Source organism: Parasteatoda tepidariorum, chromosome 7 (assembly GCF_043381705.1).
Source record: "Parasteatoda tepidariorum isolate YZ-2023 chromosome 7, CAS_Ptep_4.0, whole genome shotgun sequence".
NCBI lineage: Eukaryota > Metazoa > Arthropoda > Arachnida > Araneae > Theridiidae > Parasteatoda > Parasteatoda tepidariorum.
In genome coordinates, this window is record NC_092210.1 from 71,354,697 (window position 1) to 71,374,309 (window position 19,613).

At 34.1% G+C, this 19,613-nt stretch overlaps 1 protein-coding gene across 2 annotated transcripts in view; it reads right to left on the minus strand.

Moving 5' to 3' along the window:
- Positions 1 to 19,613, minus strand: part of LOC107440015 (short-chain dehydrogenase/reductase family 9C member 7) — a 40,271-nt gene that overhangs the window by 19,892 nt on the left and 766 nt on the right. For both annotated transcript variants that reach the window (XM_016052785.3, XM_016052786.3), the window contains exons 2-4: positions 7,786 to 7,998; positions 6,421 to 6,603; positions 3,375 to 3,507 (exon numbers count right to left, since the gene is read on the minus strand). In XM_016052785.3, coding sequence (XP_015908271.2) covers positions 3,375 to 3,507; positions 6,421 to 6,603; positions 7,786 to 7,998 — 529 coding nt within the window. The remainder of the gene's footprint in view (positions 1 to 3,374; positions 3,508 to 6,420; positions 6,604 to 7,785; positions 7,999 to 19,613) is intronic.

The window sequence follows — 19,613 nt, forward strand, 5'->3', positions numbered from 1 at the left end:
GATAAATTCTCCTTGTAGCATCACGAAAACGCATGAAACGTGCATTATTATTATTATCAAGCACTGAGCTCCAGTACCGATTTAAGTGCTTTAGCAGTCAGAAAGTTGTCGAAATTGAGATTGCAAGATCCCCCTTTCAAACAGGAAAACGAGTTAATAAAAATGCAATGATAGCAACAAAATAACATCATTAAAAGGCTTGCATGAGTAGCGTCATACTATTCGTCGAACGCATGCAGATTTAAAATCATAAAATTAGTATTCAAACTTTTGTCCATTCAAGGAAAATAGTTCAAAGGTTGTAATCCATAAGGTTGTAAAGGTTACACATACACACATATATATATAATTATATATAGAGAGAGAGGGAGAGAGAGAGAGCACTGTCACCTCTCTTACACATTCTTTCCAATGATGATGGAGGTCTTGCGCATTCCCTACTCTATCCAGAGTGAATATGAGTCCAGAATCGGTAGTTAGATTAAATCAGCTTTCGTCCGTACAAAGTACTTGAATCCATTCCCAATTTTTTCAGATCTGGTGTTCCCAGCATGACAGAAAATACTGTCTTTGATGAAAAGCCAGTAACAGTACAGACCGTTCGGGCAGTCGTGTAAATAGACTACCGTCGTGTAACGTTCTGACAAAGCTAAAATGCGATATTGGCAATCTTGAAATTTGTTGCACATGTCTTGTGATTTTTCTTGCTTTCTGTTCCTTCTCGCTCGTAAAAACGATATATCTATCATCCGCCGCAGTGATTGCAAGTAGGTGACCACTATTAAACCTTTGAACAGCTGTTTCTGTCGTTTGAAATGTTCTCCAAGGTCTTAAAACTATGCTATCCCGAACCCCATACTAGTCACACTTCGACAGTTACTTATCGTTTTAATTGACACACACCATGAGAACTTTCACAGAAACTTTAAGTGCTTTATACTCATCCTCCATTCGTCCACTCGGTCATGCTACACATACAGGGTGTCCCAAAAATTATTGTACATACGTAAGGGTGTAATAGAACACAACTAGAGAAGCGCAAATCACCATACAATCCATGATCCGAACTCAAGTCGTAACGCGTTAAAAGGTACCTCCCAGCAACCGCTATAAAAATTCTGTTCACAGCAATTATCTTTCTCTCTGTAGATTATCGATGAGATGGATGAGTACTCAAATCAGGAGATGCATTACATGTACACAGCTGCAGACGGCAATGATTGTACCGACAAGACGCTTCCCTGTCCCTGCTGCGAGCATATTTCAACGATTGCACCAACAGCTCTGTGAATGGGGTTTCTTTTCAAGTTGCATTCAGGATACTGGACACAGCAGGAGTGTAAGAACGCTGTCTGTAACGGGCGGCATTGTGCATCGTATCAGCAACTGGCTTGAATCTAGCATGCAGGCACTGTCCCAAACCGTTCACGTTCCCCGTAATACGGTGTGGTGAAGGCTGCGAGAAGGAATGCATCCCTACCATGCGCAGAGAGTTCAAGGCCTGAAACCATCGGATTAGCAGGCACGTGTCAAATTTACTACATGGTTTCTCCAACAAACGGATTTTTATGCACATATGTTGCTCACTGACGAATGCACATTCACAAGCAAGGGTCGTTCGAATATCCCCAACTATCATATGTGAGCGATTCAAAACCCGTACACATTCGTCCCCGCAACGTTGCGTACTAAATGTTTGGTCCTGAATCGTGCACGACCATCTGATAGGATTATACGTATTAACAATACGGGTGGATGGAGATTCAAACCGGGCCAACCGGGAGGGCTGAGAGGACAGCCGAACCATCTAAAGTTTAAGTGAGATGACAAACAATGTGTCTCACCCTTCCAAAAATTTAGACACTCGCAAAAATAAAGTCAAATAAAATTGGTAATTTTAGAAGAAAATTTTTTTTTCAATTTTAAAGCTTTTTTTTTCTGCAAATAGAAAACTTTATATTCCTCTGATATTAAAGTGAGTGAATAATGTGTCTTACCCCTTCCGATATTTAGACATTCGTTAACGATAATTTTAATAAGCAAATGAATAGAAAAAATCGGGACCGAATGATTTTGATAATAATAAGCGATTGATAATATTAACAACTATCCCATTAAGCGGAAACTATTAAATTTCAAGTATGATGTCTAATTGATATTTATTCGCATAATATTATCAGGGGCCTGAGAGTTTTCTTTAGGTCACAGAACATTTTTCTTTGAATATTATGGAAAATAGCATACTCAGGTCTTCTTGGGGTCGGCTCGATCTCTCGCAGGTAAATTATTAACACCCTATGTAATAGAAGTGAAGTACTAAGTGCGGCTATTAATTTCGAGAATTCATCTAATAACTCATAAAATTATTATGTGAATTACATACAGATTTAATGTATCTAACTAATCTCCATCACCAGTCCTAATGCAGCACTCAGCTGAAAAGTTCCTGAAAGAAATTTCAAATGCTCTATCGAAATTCTTTAATTCTGGTTTTCCTAACATCTTCAACATTCTTAATCAAATTGTCTTGGTTACACTTGTTACCTAGGTAGACCTGCAGCACGCTCTGCAGACTATCATAGCTGCTTCTGCAGATTATTTTTTTAAAATGTTCAAAAATTGCGGAGAAGAAACAGATTTTCTTTTTTAATTCCTAAACTTTTTCAAATACTTATTTGTTAGCGAATATTAGAGAGGAAGAAAATTTATAAGTTTCTATAATTCTAAATAACTTTTTCTAGATAACTGGAATTTTGGAAAATGAAGAGAAAATTTAAATAACAAGAATATCTTTTATTTTTTTTAAATAAGAATTTTTAAACTATGGTTACTTGGTTACATACTGTGCAACATTAATTTTTTACAACATAATTTTTATCCCTCTCATATATAGATGCAAATTTTGCTGCTATATACTTGTGAGATTAAGCCTAGTTTTTGAAATGATCAGTCTTCAACCAACTGTTAAAGGCTGTCAGACAAATTTAAATTTAGGAAAATTACGTTGCAGACAGACTCTGTAAAGTTTGCTACCAGGGTGGTTGAGAAAATGAACCATTCACCACTCTTTGGACAATTTCTTGCAAACCTTTTCTTGTTTTTCCAATCCAAAATTCTGATAAGTTCAAGAATATTCAAGACTTCAGGAAAACTAAAAACTCCGATATCATAATTGAAGAGCAAATTAAAGGGGACACCTTAAGAGGAAAGTTGTTTCTGAAACTTTTTCAACCTCACAGAAGGACATTGAGGTAGACAGGTGGAGGTTATTTCGAAACACATGATGGAGTTGGCATAACATTTTCAGGAGTTGTTAGATCAGTTTCGGAAATTAATAGCTGCAACCATATATATAGTAAAAAAAAATCACTCACTTGTACATCCATGGTTCTACTGTTACCACCTTAATACCGAATCTGTACATTTCTAACCGTAAACCATCGCAAAAACTGACGGTTGCTTGTTTACTCATGCAATAAGGAACTAAACCAGGATAAGTGTACCGACCTTTAATAAAAAGAAAATGCATTATTCTTAAAATGGAACACACATCAAAAAAAAAAAAAAAAGAATTTAATAATAATTTTAGATCAGACAAGTCAAACTAGATTACAAATGATTAAGTTACTGCGCGACGAATAATAAGGGAAAAGCTTGTAGCTTATTGTTATTTTTGGAAGGCAAGGATAGGCTAAATTCAACATCATTCCATCCAAATTTTAGTTATAAATTATTTTTTGAAACTTTTAGGTGTCATAAGCGCTTTGTTTATACTCCTTTTAAATTAAATAGACAATTCCAGTTCTTAATATATTTTCCTGAATCTATTTTACTTCCAGTTTACACTGCATAATTTTGATTAAGGCATTTTTAAACAATTTTAAAAATAATAAGTATAATGAGAAACGAGTGTAAAATATAAATTTACTTTTATCAGAGTTCATGTTGGCAACAAATGACTAATCACCGGTTATTATTCGTTTGATAAGCCTGATTTAGATCATTAACTACACTGGTGTGCAAAACTTAAGCAACAAGTGGTTTTTCGGCCACAGCTACCCAACAAAGTATAAGATAGCCATGAAATTGCAGTATAATATGCACGTAATTCAGTAGAAAGATTATTTGTATGCAAATTTTAGAAATAAAACGTCGTAGGTGATGTAAGTGTACGTAAACCTTGGGGGTCGGCGCGCAGGTCAAAGCTGTGATAAAAGGATGAAGAACACCATAGTTAAAGACATTCGCTGCAAGTGCAAGTGACTTGTTTTGAGAAACATGTCTGCAAGAAATCATTTAGACGACTTTACTCGAGGAAGAATGATAGGGAAGCTTGAGGAGGGGCGTAGTGTGACCAGTGTCACCGAAGAGTTCGGGATCAACAAAAGTGTTGTTTCTCGTGCTTGGAATGCCTTTAAAACTACTGGTACAGCTGTTCGGAAGGTTGGTGGTGGCCGTCCAAGGAAAACAACACCAAGAGATGACCGTTACATTGTCCTCCAGGCGAAAAGAAACCGTTTTCAGTCAGCGAGCGCCATATCTCAGCAACTGTGCACAGCCACAGGACGACAAGTATCAAGATTTACAGTGGCCAGACGCCTCCACAAAGGTGGCTTATTTGCTAGACGTCCTGAACGCTGCATACCTTTAAAAGTTAGCCATCGGCGGCACCGTTTAGAGTGGTGCAGAGAACACGAAACCTGGACACCTCATCAATGGAGTCGCGTCCTCTTCACAGATGAGAGTCGTTTTAGTGCTACAAGCGATTCTCAACGTCAGTTGATCTGGAGAGAGGTTGGAGCTCGATTTCATCCCAATAACATCGCGGAAAGAGATCGTTACGGTGGTCCTGGAGTTGTCGTCTGGGGTGGCATTATGTTGAACGGGCGGACTGAGCTTCAGATCTTCGACCGAGGTTCTGTAACTGGAGACCGCTACTGCAATGAGGTAATCCTACCCCATGTGCGTCTGTTCCGAGGGGCCATTGGACCAGACTTCATTTTTATGGATGACAATGCCCGGCCACACCGTACTGCTAATGTTCAAGAGCTACTGGAAAGTGAAGATATCACACGAATGGATTGGCCAGCTTACTCTCCAGATCTAAATCCCATAGAGCATGTGTGGGATGCATTAGGGAGACGTCTTGCGACACGACAGTATCCTCCTGGTAACACCCATCAGCTGAAAGATCCGTTAAAGGAGGAATGGAGACGTTTACCCCAAGAACTCCTGGATAATCTGGTGCTTAGCATGGAGAGACGATGCCAAGCAATAATTACAGTAAGGAGAGGGCATACCCCATACTAGGGAACATCTGCCAGTTGTACTTACGCTTCTTCAGTCAATCATGTGTAACGCCACTATGTCAAATAAAGCCTTTTTTTGTTTCATACCCTACTTTAAGCTTTATATTCATTTCTACGCCATTGTTCTTTTACCATCGTTTAAGTACAAAATAAAGTACATCATATTCAAATTTCATGTCAATCGGATGATTTCTTGTAGAGTTATGACAAAAAACGCACTTGTTGCTTAAGTTTTGCGCACCAGTGTATATTAACTAGAACCATACAGAAGTTGAAAAGTTGTAATAAATTTCACTTGATCACAACGTATATGTAGATGTAAATTGCTGACTCGTTTTCACAAAAAACAAGTAAATTTGCGGCGTACTTTTTATTTTTTTAATTAAGAAATACACAAATTTTTCATTATTAAATTGATATTTTTTTTTATAACTGAACAGTATGTAAAAAATAGAAAGTTCGGTTGGCCCACTTTTCGGAAAAACTACAAACAACATTGCGCACCATATTTCTGATATATATATGTAATATAGAATGCCTCATACGAGTCTTTCTATATTAAATGATGAGCTTAAAACAGATGTTTCCTATCAACTTTAAGAAGTAGAAGTCGGTCTCTCTCAAAGAGCCATAAAAAGTCAAGAAACCAGATAAAAGATTATTTTCTGAAGTTAATGGGCAATAATTCGTAGATAAAGTACGCATTAAGATAGTCCCAAAAACTTCCCAGGGCCAGAATGGCGCCATCCTTTTAGCGAATCAAAATCTTTAAATTTTATCATTTGAATGACGTTTCATTAAGATAAGAATATCCTTGCAACCACCTCCCTTTTCAGAACCCCCCCCCCTTTAAATATCAAGAGCACCGAAAATTCGTGGTTTTTTCATATTTTTCGTAGCTAGATAAATCTCTGCCAATTCCCAACATTCCTGCTAGGGAAACCCCCAATGTAATCGAGGCAAAACTCCCACGAACAATGTTTTCACTACTTAATATAACTCAATAAAATGCCTATTTGAGTGAAGTAGCCTAAGTCTCATTAATTATCTAGCCTTTAAAGACGTATTATTACATATATATATTTTTTTAAATTGAACTTATGAGTGTTACCTGCGGCACTAGCAACTGTTACAACTCGTCCTTTAAACTTCACTAGAAGAGGAAGAAACGCTTTAGTAACTTTGATAACACCAAAAGTGTTAACATCAATAACTCGCTTAATGGTTTCATTGTTAGTCCAGAACAATTCTCCACCATCATTCAGGCCTGCATTGTTTACAACTGCCCATAATTCTGCAACAAGGATAAAATAAATATGATTATTAATGTATGAATATATTAATATTTATAATTAAATAAAATAAGCTGATTCCACACAGTTAAAGAATAATGTGAAAAGATACTAAATGGCTTTCTAATGAAATAGAAACTATGAATTGAAAGATATGTTATGGTCATCAATATGTACGGTGCAGGAGAAAAAAACGAATATGCTGAATTATTTTTAATTTGAACATCGGGTTTTCACGTACTAGGATTATTTAAATCTTCTATTAAATTGTCAATCGCGCATGTAATTTTTACCCTCAGATGCCCGTGCATGTAAATATGTAATCAAAAATACTAATTAAGTGCCTCCTTAAGTCACGACAAAAATCACTGAGATATAAGATGTGATAGATAAACCTTACCGAAGGAAAAGAAAGAAAATAGAATATATTTGATAAGATCTAATTCAAATATTTTTTAACTTACAAATTATAGAAAAAAAAGTAAACTTATTTTTTTTATTCCCTTAGCCACGCTTAATTTTTAATTACAAATAGGTTCACATTGATAGCTGAGAATAAAAATAATTAATATAAAAATTTGAGTTTGAAGTTAGCTTAAAATTCGTTCCAAGTTATTATTCCTATTTTCCTTCTGCAGTTTCATTTTTCTTTCTGGTAAATGAGGACAATTATGCCCTAATAAATTTCTTTAAATGATCAGTTTAATAACATAATGCTTTTAATAAATGCTTTTAATAAATGTTTCTAATTATGCTTCTTTGATAAGAATACTAAATGCTTCTGATTTGTATTTAAAATTAAAGTTTAATGCAGACTTAATATCGTTAATGTCATTTTTTTCCAACACATTATAAAAATAGTTACATCCATATGTTTTAATAACATGCATTAAAAAACATGTTTGGCAGGGTAGAAGTTTATTTTGGACAGGTAGATTAACACACACGCAAGGGCGTGTAAAAATTTTATATATTTTGACCGCCCTGCAAAACTTATATTTTTGTAACTACTTGATTTCAACTACGAGATTCAAATAGTATCACTTCCAAAACATTTTTTTCAAAAGCACATTAGGATATGTGACGAACTCGATGTTTAGTAATTCCTTACATTAGCGTAACTCGTGTAAAGTCAAGGCATCGGCAAAAAACATTTACATGCATTCTGTGACTGAGATACTTACTGTTGTCTTTAAGTTTTTCAGTGACATATTTCACTGCTTTTTCGATACTTTCATCGTTCGTGACATCCAGAGGGACGATATGGAGTCTTGAAGACGCTGATTTCTTGAGGGTACCAGCCCCTTTACCATCAGGTAGGAGACATCCAGCGAAGACTTGCAGACCTAAGTCATCCAGGCGCTGAGCTAGAGAATTACCAAAACCACTGTCACATCCTGAAAAAGATAGTAATACGGTACACTTTATTTAATGAGCACTGAAAAAAGGTAGAGGTAGAACAAAAATGAAATTCTCTCTATACACAAACACCGAAGAGCCATTACATTATGACCACCCTCCATCTATAACAATGGGCTCGTCCAGGTTTTCATGGTTTCTTGCCCAGGAACAATGTTTTCAAGGGGCACATTAGGACCCGTAATCCTCATAGAACAATCCCAGACGTCTGTAAGCTACTTGAACATATTTGAAGACCAGGTTCACCCATTCATGGCAAAAGTTTTTCCTGCGGGGGGGTTTAGCAACAGGATAACACGCCATATCATAAGGGTCGAATCGTCGAGGAACAATCCAGTGACTTTCAAGTCATGTCTTGGCCCCCAAATTCAGCTGACCTTAATCCAATAGAGCATTTGTGGTCCTACTTGGAAAACCAAATTCGTGCTACCACGCTACCCCCTCGCAATGTGAGGGAATTGCAGGACCAGTTGGTGAGCGCTTAGTACCAGATACCTCAGCCTACCTATCAGCACCTTGTGGAATTAATGCCACGGCGGGTGCTAGCAGTTTTGAGGGCTGAAGGTGGTCCTACATGTTATTAGCTGGGTGTTCATAATGTAATGGCTCTTCGGTGTATATTTATCTCCATCTCTTTAACTATCTAACTGATGCCTCCAAGAAGAACGGAGTTGCTTCTTTTAGTAATAGAAGGAGGCAGAAGATGAACCACCCAGGAACTGCCTCGGTAGTATTGTGGGGGAATAGGGATAATGATAGGTTGTTAACTCAAAATATTATTCCAATGTGTTTAGAAGGCCGGGATAGCCTGGTTGGTAGAGCACTGGGCCCATGTCTAAGAGTTCGTGGGTTCGATCCCCGCCGACCACAGATTCCCTGTGTAGTAAATGGTGACTGATGCACGTTAAATCTGTTGAATCGCAAAATCGTTATGTTCCCACAAACAAATCAATATCTCTGGGGGTACTGATCCAGAAGTTTTCTTGTCTTCTGAATTGGTTCAAAATGACAAGGCTACGGAGTTGAACATTGGTAGTCGTAAACCCAAAACTGGGTCGGCTGTTCAACGACGGATATAAAAATGTGTTTGGAGTAAAGATGTTTTTATCATTTTCAGTTTTTGAGCGGGCTATGTTGTTGTATTTAGAAATCAGTTTTATGCTCGTGTGTCATTTTTACATGTCATGATATTCGAAGAAAAGATCATCGACGAAAAAAAACTATGTAATTAATCTAGAAGAAATCGAAAGACTGAATTGAAATGTGAAACAGGCGAAACCTAAGTCAGTGATATTCTAGAGAATAGAAAAAAAAAAATAGGAATTAGTAATCCAAAATTATTAAATTTAGAAGGACTGCTGCAGTAGTGTTTAATTGGTTTTGTTCTATAAGAATATTCCTGTAGGTCTGTATTGATACAAGAAATGGCAAAAAAAAGTTTCGGAAAGTCAAAGCATCAAATGGTTGCTTATAGATAAATTTACGCAAATGCATGACATTATTTTTAAAATAATTGAATATTAAAATATATGAAGTGAAGATAAAATATAGAAAAGAGAAACACAAACAAAACAAACAATGAAAAACAAAACACACATTTAAAAATTAAATCACGACATTTTGCTATTCGCTCTAAAATATTAAAGATTAACTTGTTATGTTTATGTCTAGATGTTTATCTAGATGTTTATCGGCAATTTTTTGTTTACGAATAACTTATTCTTATAAGGTTACAGCCGAATATTAACTATATCCACATATACACGTTTAAATTGTTCGTCATAATGTTCAAAATTATAGTAAAAATGAACTTATTAATTTAAAAATCAAAAGATAAACGAAACATTTCCTACCATTTTTAATTTTTGATGAAAATCTTTTACGAAGAATGAGAAGTTAGCAGTTACAGTTTTCTCATTCAAATTGTATTATTTAATATAATAATGAAATTAATTTTGATAATATTTCACCCATTAAAGCTCGAATGTCAAATAAGGAAAAAAAATCATGTGAAAGATACTCCCATTTATAAAATGATTATATATTTACATTCAATCTGGGTTGAACATAAGTTATAGATTTAAAAAAAAATAGAATGTCTTCATTATCTTATATCCATATAAATATTTTATTGTGGATTCAAATATTTTACTTAATCAAGTTAAATGTAAATAATGACATCATGTAAATATTATTATTTACCGTTTTAATAAAAATATTGCTAGCCTTCTAATTCCGGGCAAAAATTATTCAATAGAAATTTTGAAATTATACTTTCTGCAATAATTTATCACAATTAACACGTTAAAGCAAGAGTTTTTTACACTGCATTGGTGGGGGAAAATGATAGAGAGAAATTTTTCATTATAAATTATTCATATTCATTATGATTGTACATTAATGTGTACATTAAGTAGACATTAATCGTTGCCTACCACTTAAATTCTAAACATTTATAATACACAGATTTAAATCAGAAGCTTCATATTTCTAAAATAACACGGACGCCACGCATGTTTTGTTAATCCAAAATAAAAACCTATCAGGAAATAATTTGCGTCACCACTTTTAATTTTTATTTATTTATTATTTGTTCATCTATAAATTTATCTGTTTATTTATTTTTTAGAATTAGAGAGCTAAAGCTTATCCAACCAGATTAGGATACTGGAGCAACTGTGTTAAGTTTAATTTATTTCTGTTTTTAAAAACTATCTGCAAATAATCAGGAATCGTTTTTAAATGGATTAAGTTTTTACAATACCAGAACTAACACTGCCCATCTTTTTGTAGCTAAGTAATTATCTAAATAATCAAAACGCTTATTTAGGTAAAAATAGAAAATCCACAAGGAAATCTATCACTTCCATCAAGGAAAAAACGAATGCGTATGGAAAAAAAAACTCGAATAAAAACAAGGAATAAGTACAAACAAAATGAGAAAAAAAAAATTAATTTCAGGATTGATTTTTTACCAATAGGCTTATCAAATTTTTAACTGAAGGACTAAAATAATGAATTAATATCAACCAGGATAACGCCTTTAAGGCACTGGCTTTAAAACCAGTCGATTTCTTCTTCTTTATTATTACTTAGCCTCCAACTAATAAGATCTACATACTTTATTAATATCTAAATAGCACTTAGTACACGTACAAGTTGGCAGCTATGTAATAATAATAAAGCAATGAACTGGTATTAATGCCAGCGCTTCTTCTTTCAATAACTTAGCTTGTTTCAGTTTTCATTTTTCAAGTTCGCATGTTCTTTTAACTACACATAATAAATGCATGATAAATTTATCTTGGAAGCAATCATTTAGATAAGATAATTTAGATTCATCACTACCAATCATCTAACCTGCTGGTTTTAATGCAATTCAGCAAAAAGATCTTATCTATTTTCCTTTTGTTATAATAACCTTTGTTTGTCATATCATATCAGAAAGATTTTGTGATAAGATAAAATAACAAAATTTTTGTTCAAAGTTTAAGATTAGAAATAAAAATAAGGAAAAATAGTTATCCAGTTCAATTTATGGAACTTCTATATTTACCTCAATATAAACTTTGATTATTAGGATAAATACTGAAAGCACTTTGATTATTTAGATAATTACTGAACAATAAAAAGCTGGTTTGAAGATAGGCATTGATAGATTTGATAGTGTAATTTTAGCTGAATTCCGCACCATGGATTTACGAAATATAGGTTGTGTTCATGCGATAGATTAATGAAGAAGCTAGCATAAAACTGACGGGCTTTACACTGTACTGATATTTTGTTTAAAAAAAGTTCATTAATTAAAGAAACCTAAAAGAAATTTTCCATTCGATTTTGGGGGCCCGGAGCAACTGCCCTGTATGCCCCTGCCTTTGTCAGGCTCTGAGTGCGACGTAAATAAAGTACTACTACCCATAAAAACAATGTCTACATGTGTTCGCTAAAGAGAGGTGTATTACTACCATTAGAAATTGTTTCGAGTGTCACTGAATAAAATAATAAAAACAATAAATATTTACAAAAGTTATTTTTTTCACGGATTATCTTTGGATAAACGAATTTTTGATATAATTGTGTGCTTTCAATTCACTTAAATAGTTCTCGAGGTACGAGGAAACATGCAAAAAGTAAAATTAACCAAACCTTAACCAAACTATTGGGATCAAATTTCCCAGATTGTGGTAACCTCTCAAATTTTGGGTGTCAGAAATCCGAAACAGTCGGAAAAAATATATGTTTTGCATTCAGAGAAAATGCGTTATTGTGTCTGATTTCGTAACTTAAAACATTGTCTGCACTAATTAATTTGAGGTCACCCCGTCGAACCATTAAGACTAGAAGGTGACGATCCGATCATTAGATCAAAAGTTATTCAGGGTAGCAGGGCTCGAAAAACCGCCCGTCCTCGGCTGTCAAAAATTCCCCGCGGACAACCAATTTCTCGAATCCGACGTCCGAGCGAACGGCCATTTTCCCGTTAATGTTCGTGATACATTTTCTGGATATATTGTCTGGGAGTACTGCAGCGGTTGAAAGGGACTTTTCGGAATGAACTTACAAAAAAACACATTACGTACTGATCTTAAACAAGAAGCGTTAAACGCAATTATGAACATCTACCTAAATGGAAATCCCCTTTCAGATTTATGTGCAGAAACCTCTGTAAATCATTGGTTTGATTGTAGAACTGGCAAACGTCATATTTGATTGATTTAAAAAACGCAGTACCCAGGGGCGGATCTACTTAAGGGCTTTTTGGGCTGCAGCCCAGGGTCCACTGAAAACAATAGGTGATATTTTGAATTTTAAAAAATTTCTGATATTAAAAAAAATAATATTATAAGGTTGGCAACCCTGAGATCAATCAACCCATGCATGTGCGCGTCTATCGATCGGAACGGGGAATTACCCGTCCCTTGTTTTTGGTCAGTGTATTTTTTCGCGTCTATTACGGGGGACTTCCGCAGCACCGCTTAACGCCCGACGTAATTTTATTTTTTTTCTCCCGCGTTTCTGTTCTCGTCGTCAAAGTGACAAACTTGTTTAGTTTACTAATAACTGTCTTGACTACCAGCAACCCTCTCATCCCACTGAAAACTATATTGGTGTTCAGCAAGAGGACGGTAATACCGAGGCGGAAAGAAATTTAGAGAATATTAAGTTTGAGTTTGAGAAATATGTTGACGTGGGCTTGTGNTTACTGAAAGCACTTTGATTATTTGGATAATTACTGAAAGCACTTTGATTATTTGGATAATTACTGAAAGCACTTTGATTATTTGGATAATTACTGAAAGCACTTTGATTATTTGGATAATTACTGAAAGCACTTTGATTATTTGGATAATTACTGAAAGCACTTTGATTATTTGGATAATTACTGAAAGCACTTTGATTATTTGGATAATTACTGAAAGCACTTTGATTATTTGGATAATTACTGAAAGCACTTTGATTATTTGGATAATTACTGAAAGCACTTTGATTATTTGGATAATTACTGAAAGCACTTTGATTATTTGGATAATTACTGAAAGCACTTTGATTATTTGGATAATTACTGAAAGCACTTTGATTATTTGGATAATTACTGAAAGCACTTTGATTATTTGGATAATTACTGAAAGCACTTTGATTATTTGGATAATTACTGAAAGCACTTTGATTATTTGGATAATTACTGAAAGCACTTTGATTATTTGGATAATTACTGAAAGCACTTTGATTATTTGGATAATTACTGAAAGCACTTTGATTATTAGGATAATTACTGAAAGCACTTTGATTATTTGGATAATTACTGAAAGCACTTTGATTATTTGGATAATTACTGAAAGCACTTTGATTATTTGGATAATTACTGAAAGCACTTTGATTATTAGGATAATTACTGAAAGCACTTTGATTATTAGGATAATTACTGAAAGCACTTTGATTATTTGGATAATTACTGAAAGCACTTTGATTATTTGGATAATTACTGAAAGCACTTTGATTATTTGGATAATTACTGAAAGCACTTTGATTATTAGGATAATTACTGAAAGCACTTTGATTATTTGGATAATTACTGAACAATAAAAAGCTGGTTTGAAGATAGGCATTGATAGATTTGATAGAGTAAAACTAAATCCATGGAAAAACGATCCCTGATTATTAGCAGTAACTCAATTTGCGGAGTTACTCCATGATATATAAAACAACAAATTTTTAGCCTTCAAAATGTTCCATTTCTTCAAAAAAATCTTTCGTTTTCTTAAAAAATAAGTTTTTTTTCTGTGAAGGAATGATCAAATACTGACTTTTAGAACTAAACAATTCACTATTTTTTTTGAGAATTGAGAGAAAGTTGAAAAGTTAAATAATAAAAATAAATCACGAAAAATTTTGTTTTCCAAATAGTGCAAACGATTTCGTTCATTATTATGAAAGTGTAAAAGCGTGAAGAAAACAATAGGAATAGGAATAAAAGACGAGAAATAAACGAATATTTTTAATAACTTTTGATTTAATCATCGAATTTTCACACATTTTAGGATACCTTTTTAATACGATCATCTCAATATATACCAAGTAGGAGTAGATAATGTACAAATATTCTTCATTTCCTAAAATTTAACTTTGATAAGACAATTAACTAAATTCGCTTTTCTAAAGATTAGATTTTCTAGACTACCTTTTCCTAAAGACTATATAAAATAAAAGACAAAGAGATATAAAATAAAATAAAGAATATATAAAATAGGCTATATAATATTAAATAGACCGAGTTGTTAGCGTGCCTGACTGCGGAGCCGCTGGTCGCGGGTTCGAATCCTGCCCAGGGCATGAATGTTTCTTTCTCTCTGTGTTCTATGTCCTTTCTCCTTTGTGTGTGATTGTGTGAATGTGACCCGCCCTATAAACGGGTTTGTGGTTGTGTGACGTGGACGACGCTGCTCCACCGCCGTGGCTTCTCCACAGGTGCCCACTGGGTAACGAGAAGAGAGTAGCAGTTCTGGCATTTCTGTGGCCAATGGAACAACCCCCAAGTGCCCGCCATTAAAAAAAAATATTAAAATAGACAAACACTTTTTTTTCTAATATATTTTTCCAACACAATCAATATAAAAATAAAAATTTGACATCCACGTAAAACAGAAATTGCTAACTGCCGTACAACAAGTTGTTGCACCATGGCACAGATCACATTATTCAAACAGCAGTTAATAAGAACCAATTCTGTACCAATTCTATAAGAACCAATTCTGTACCAAACAACAAACATTTTAATTTAAGGCACGAAATTAAGAAAATACTCATGACAGATGTGCTACATGAAAGACAGTCGTTCCCAGTTTAAACTGTCCCACAGTAAGACGCTGTTCCCAGTAGAAAGCATCACTGGCTGCTGTCAGTGAGCGGGTAAGTGACCACTTTGATCAGCCTGCGAAGGGAACAAGAGGAGGCGGTATCGGTCCTCGTTAAATTTTTCCATCGTAAAGTGCTAGACTTTGCGCGCAGGTCACTGGGCTACCGAAGTGAAAAAACCACTTTCAAAGCACGACCACCGTCAACACATAATCCAAATTCTGAGGGCATTCATCCTCAGGGATGTTTCCAAGACCACCACCATCGTGCAAACTCTAGTGCGATGAAAACAAAGTACTACTACTACCCATAAAAACAATGTCTACATATGTTCGCTAAAGAGATGTGTATTACTATCATTAAAAATTGTTTCGACTGTTACTGAATAAAATAATAAAAACAATAAATATTTACTAAAAGTTATTTCTTGCATGGACTTTGGATAAACGAATTTTTTTTATATAATTGTGTGCTTTCAATTCGCTTAAATAGTTCTCGAGGTATGAGGAAACAAGCAAAAAGTAAAATTAAGGGGCCCAACCTTTGGGCCTGACCAAACTATTGGGACCATATTTCCCAGATTGTGGTAACCTACCAAATTTTGGGTGTCAGAAACAGTCGAAAAAAAGATACGTTTTGCATTCAGAGAAAATGCGTTATTGTGTCTGAATTTCGTAACTTAAAATATTGTCTGCACTAGTAAATTTGAGGTCACCCCCTCGAACCATTAAGACTAGAACGTAAAGATCCGATCATTAGATCAAAAGTTATTCAGGGTGGACCGTTTCTTGCGTTTTGAGCACTGCACATACAGCAGAAACAAATTCATAACACGACTATATATATCTCAGGGTCTTCAAATTTAACTGTCGGTCATAAAACCTAATTTAAGATTATTAATCATAAAACAATGAAAAATTTTTATTCCTCCAATTAAATATTTTAAATATAGTCTTTTAATACTTTAAAGCCTTAACTTAATTAAACATAACTTTATTTTAAACTTTATAAAGTATTATTTATAAAGTAACTTAGCTTTATTAACTTTATTTATAAAGTACCTTAAGCTTTATTTATAAACAAGTGGTTCGGCCGAAATAAGGATGATTAATCCGTAGCCGAAAAAAATTGGGAACCGCTGCTCTGGAGAATGAGTGCCTATTTTTGATTGCTCGAAGCATGTCAACTTTTTCAGCTCAAAGCAAATGAAGCAAATGATGATTAAATTATCAAGTATATCCTTCCACTTCTTTTCCCAGGGGGTTATACATTTCAGAAAGTTACTAGTTACTGTGTAATATTAATGCTAACAAATAAAAATTTTGCATCAAAAATTATTATCATTAGATCCAGCGATTATTGATTTTATTTTTATTTTACTTCAGATTTACGACTAGCAATGTTCAATTCTGTAGCCTTGCCAAATTTCAACAGAATTTAGAAGACAAGGAAACTCCTGAATCAAGTATTGGGAGAAATTTGCCGTCGTGGAACACTTCTGAATGGAACTTATCCACATTTGCGTTGCATGGAGATAAAAATCACGAAAATCTCCCAAGGTTAGCCTAACTGCAAGGGGACTCTAACCCATGACCCGTCTACCACTGAGGATACTTAACGTCAGAATTGTGGTCAGTGCGATCTGGGTGCGGAGTTCATAACGATCAGCAATTGCTGCGATTCGAACCCGGGTCACTTCATTGGAAGGGAAACACTCTATCCCCTGAGCCGCCATGACTCTAGCGATTATTCATTGAAAAATTTTATTTTACGAGAGTGATAACTCTCGTAAAATAAAAGTTCAAATCTTACTTTTCAAAAATCAAGCTAAAAAAATTTAATTTTGAGGTTCGGCCTCATGCACTATATTAACAGGATTTTTCTCATCGAACCATTTATTTTTTAGAAATAAGTTCTTTGTCAGAAAAGAAACTGTCTAAACAGGTTTTTTTTAATCGATTCCGTTTATTTTATTTTTATATTAGTTTATAGTTCGAATTAAATAAACCAAAAATATATTTGGTCCTTGGGAAATGAGCAAGTTTACACAAGAAAAAATTAAAAAAAAACAATGAAAGACAGCTGTAACCGTTGTTGATTTACCACCAGCTGTGTTTTATTGTGGCGTTAAAATAGAATTATAAACTAAACAAACGATTACTATATCAGTTAGATACATCGTCTCAGATTACCTTTATACAATGTCGTCATATTAACTCTGACTTTGTTATCAGTGGAATATTTAGAATCACATATTACAAGTAATAATGGTTAAACATACTATCTAATTGTCACGGAATAAAACTTGACAAATTACTTAGATTTATATTATTTAAGTTATTTACTAATTATTTACTTATTATGTAAGTTATTTACTTATGCATAAAAGTCCACAATAAAAGTTTTTATTGGGAAAAAAAAGAAATTAAATACTATGATATATTTTTCATGAAATAAGTACAAATCTCATTTTAATATAATAATAATCACCCACGCGTCATACGATAGCTTAAAACAAATTAGTACCATTTCTCTCTTAAATTTGCCTTTTAGTACATAGATAAATTATTTAATTTAAATTGTTTCCGATTACAAAAATTAACAAAGAATATTTGGCACCGATTAAAGTACGGTGATTTTTTAAGCTTATCTTAAACGAATTAGTACCCTCTTTCCATTCATTTTGCTTTTTAAGTACATTGCTAATTAATTTTCTACATAGCTTTTCAGAATATACCTTATTTTTATATTTCAATTAAAACTTGTTACTAAAAATAAATAAGCATCACTGGTGTCATTAACATTATGGCGATTTTTTCAATCCATTTCACCATTAATTTGGCATTTTAGTAATTAATTCTTTTTTTATTTTATTTCAATAGTAGCTTTTACTAAAACTAATCAAGCATCATTANTGTCAAGGTACGTCTCTTGAGAATATCAATTGATTGTTAGGTTTTCTCTTTTGAAATTACATTATGACGCATTCACATACATTATTAATACAAATACATTTTCCAGGGCGAGACGATGAGGCAACCACAAGCACTTCCACTGGTTCAAGAGGCCCTCGAGGGAAAAATGCACAATATTATCGTGATTACAGAGCACGGAAGCGAGCGGAGCAGGAAAAAGAGTCGTTGAATAGAACTAGTGACCCTTCTATTACTGCTGATTCGTCTACAATTAATGTCGCAGGTTGCGAAGTTTAACTTCTTCCGCGCGGAGGGACTCCACGCGCTATTTTTTATTTATTGGTATACATACACGCACACTTGTATGTTCAAGTACTGCTTTTAAGCCTTGTCAAGTAGAAAAACAGATATCACATTCGAGAGGACGTTACATCCAAGGTTACGGCAGAATTCGATCCCGTTACCTCGTTTTTTTTAACCTACTGTGTACAGAAGTATTTTTATTACAGGTTGTTACTGTGAGTTATAGTAATTGGAACTTTCATTAATATGCCAAGGGAAAAGATGTTTAGTTAGAATTCTAAGAAAATGTCATCGTTGTGAGGAATAAAAATATTCTTTTAAAAATGCATTTAAGTAGCAAATACTTGTTCAAATACAAACAAATGAATGAATTAGCATGAAAGTAGAACGATTATCATGAATGAAGAAATGAATTATCATGAACGTTGCGTTACATATTATAGTTTTATAGAATACGTTTTAAACGCATAACCATGAACTAAATCAGGGCTGTCCAACTGCAAAGAGCCCACCGGTCAGAATTCCGGTCACTGATCACCTGGCGGGCCGCAGTTTGAAAAAGTTGAACAATAACCTCTTGCACAATAATAATTAATAGTTGAATTATTAATTATAAAATAATGGAACAGAAGGATTATAAAACAATTTGCTTACATTTTAATGGGAAAACTGAGACCGATCAGCCTGAATAAGTAGTTGGCGGGCCGCACAATATGTGTTGGAGGGCCGCATGCGGTCCACGGGCCTCCAGTTGGACAGTCCTGAACTAAATAAACACGTGGTTTCAGATAACTTCAGAAATACTAATTTGGTGACTTCCGCTTAATTTCATCTGACAACAATTAAAATAAAATTAATTATTTAAGAAAGTGAATTCTTTAATTATAAATGAGAGTTATAAGATAGCAGGCATTAATAATGTTGTATTTAAAAATATTTGATAAAATAGAATCACCTGTAGTTTACTTTAAGACAATGACTAGTTGGCATGGAAACAAAGGCAACCAACGAAAAAATTCCAT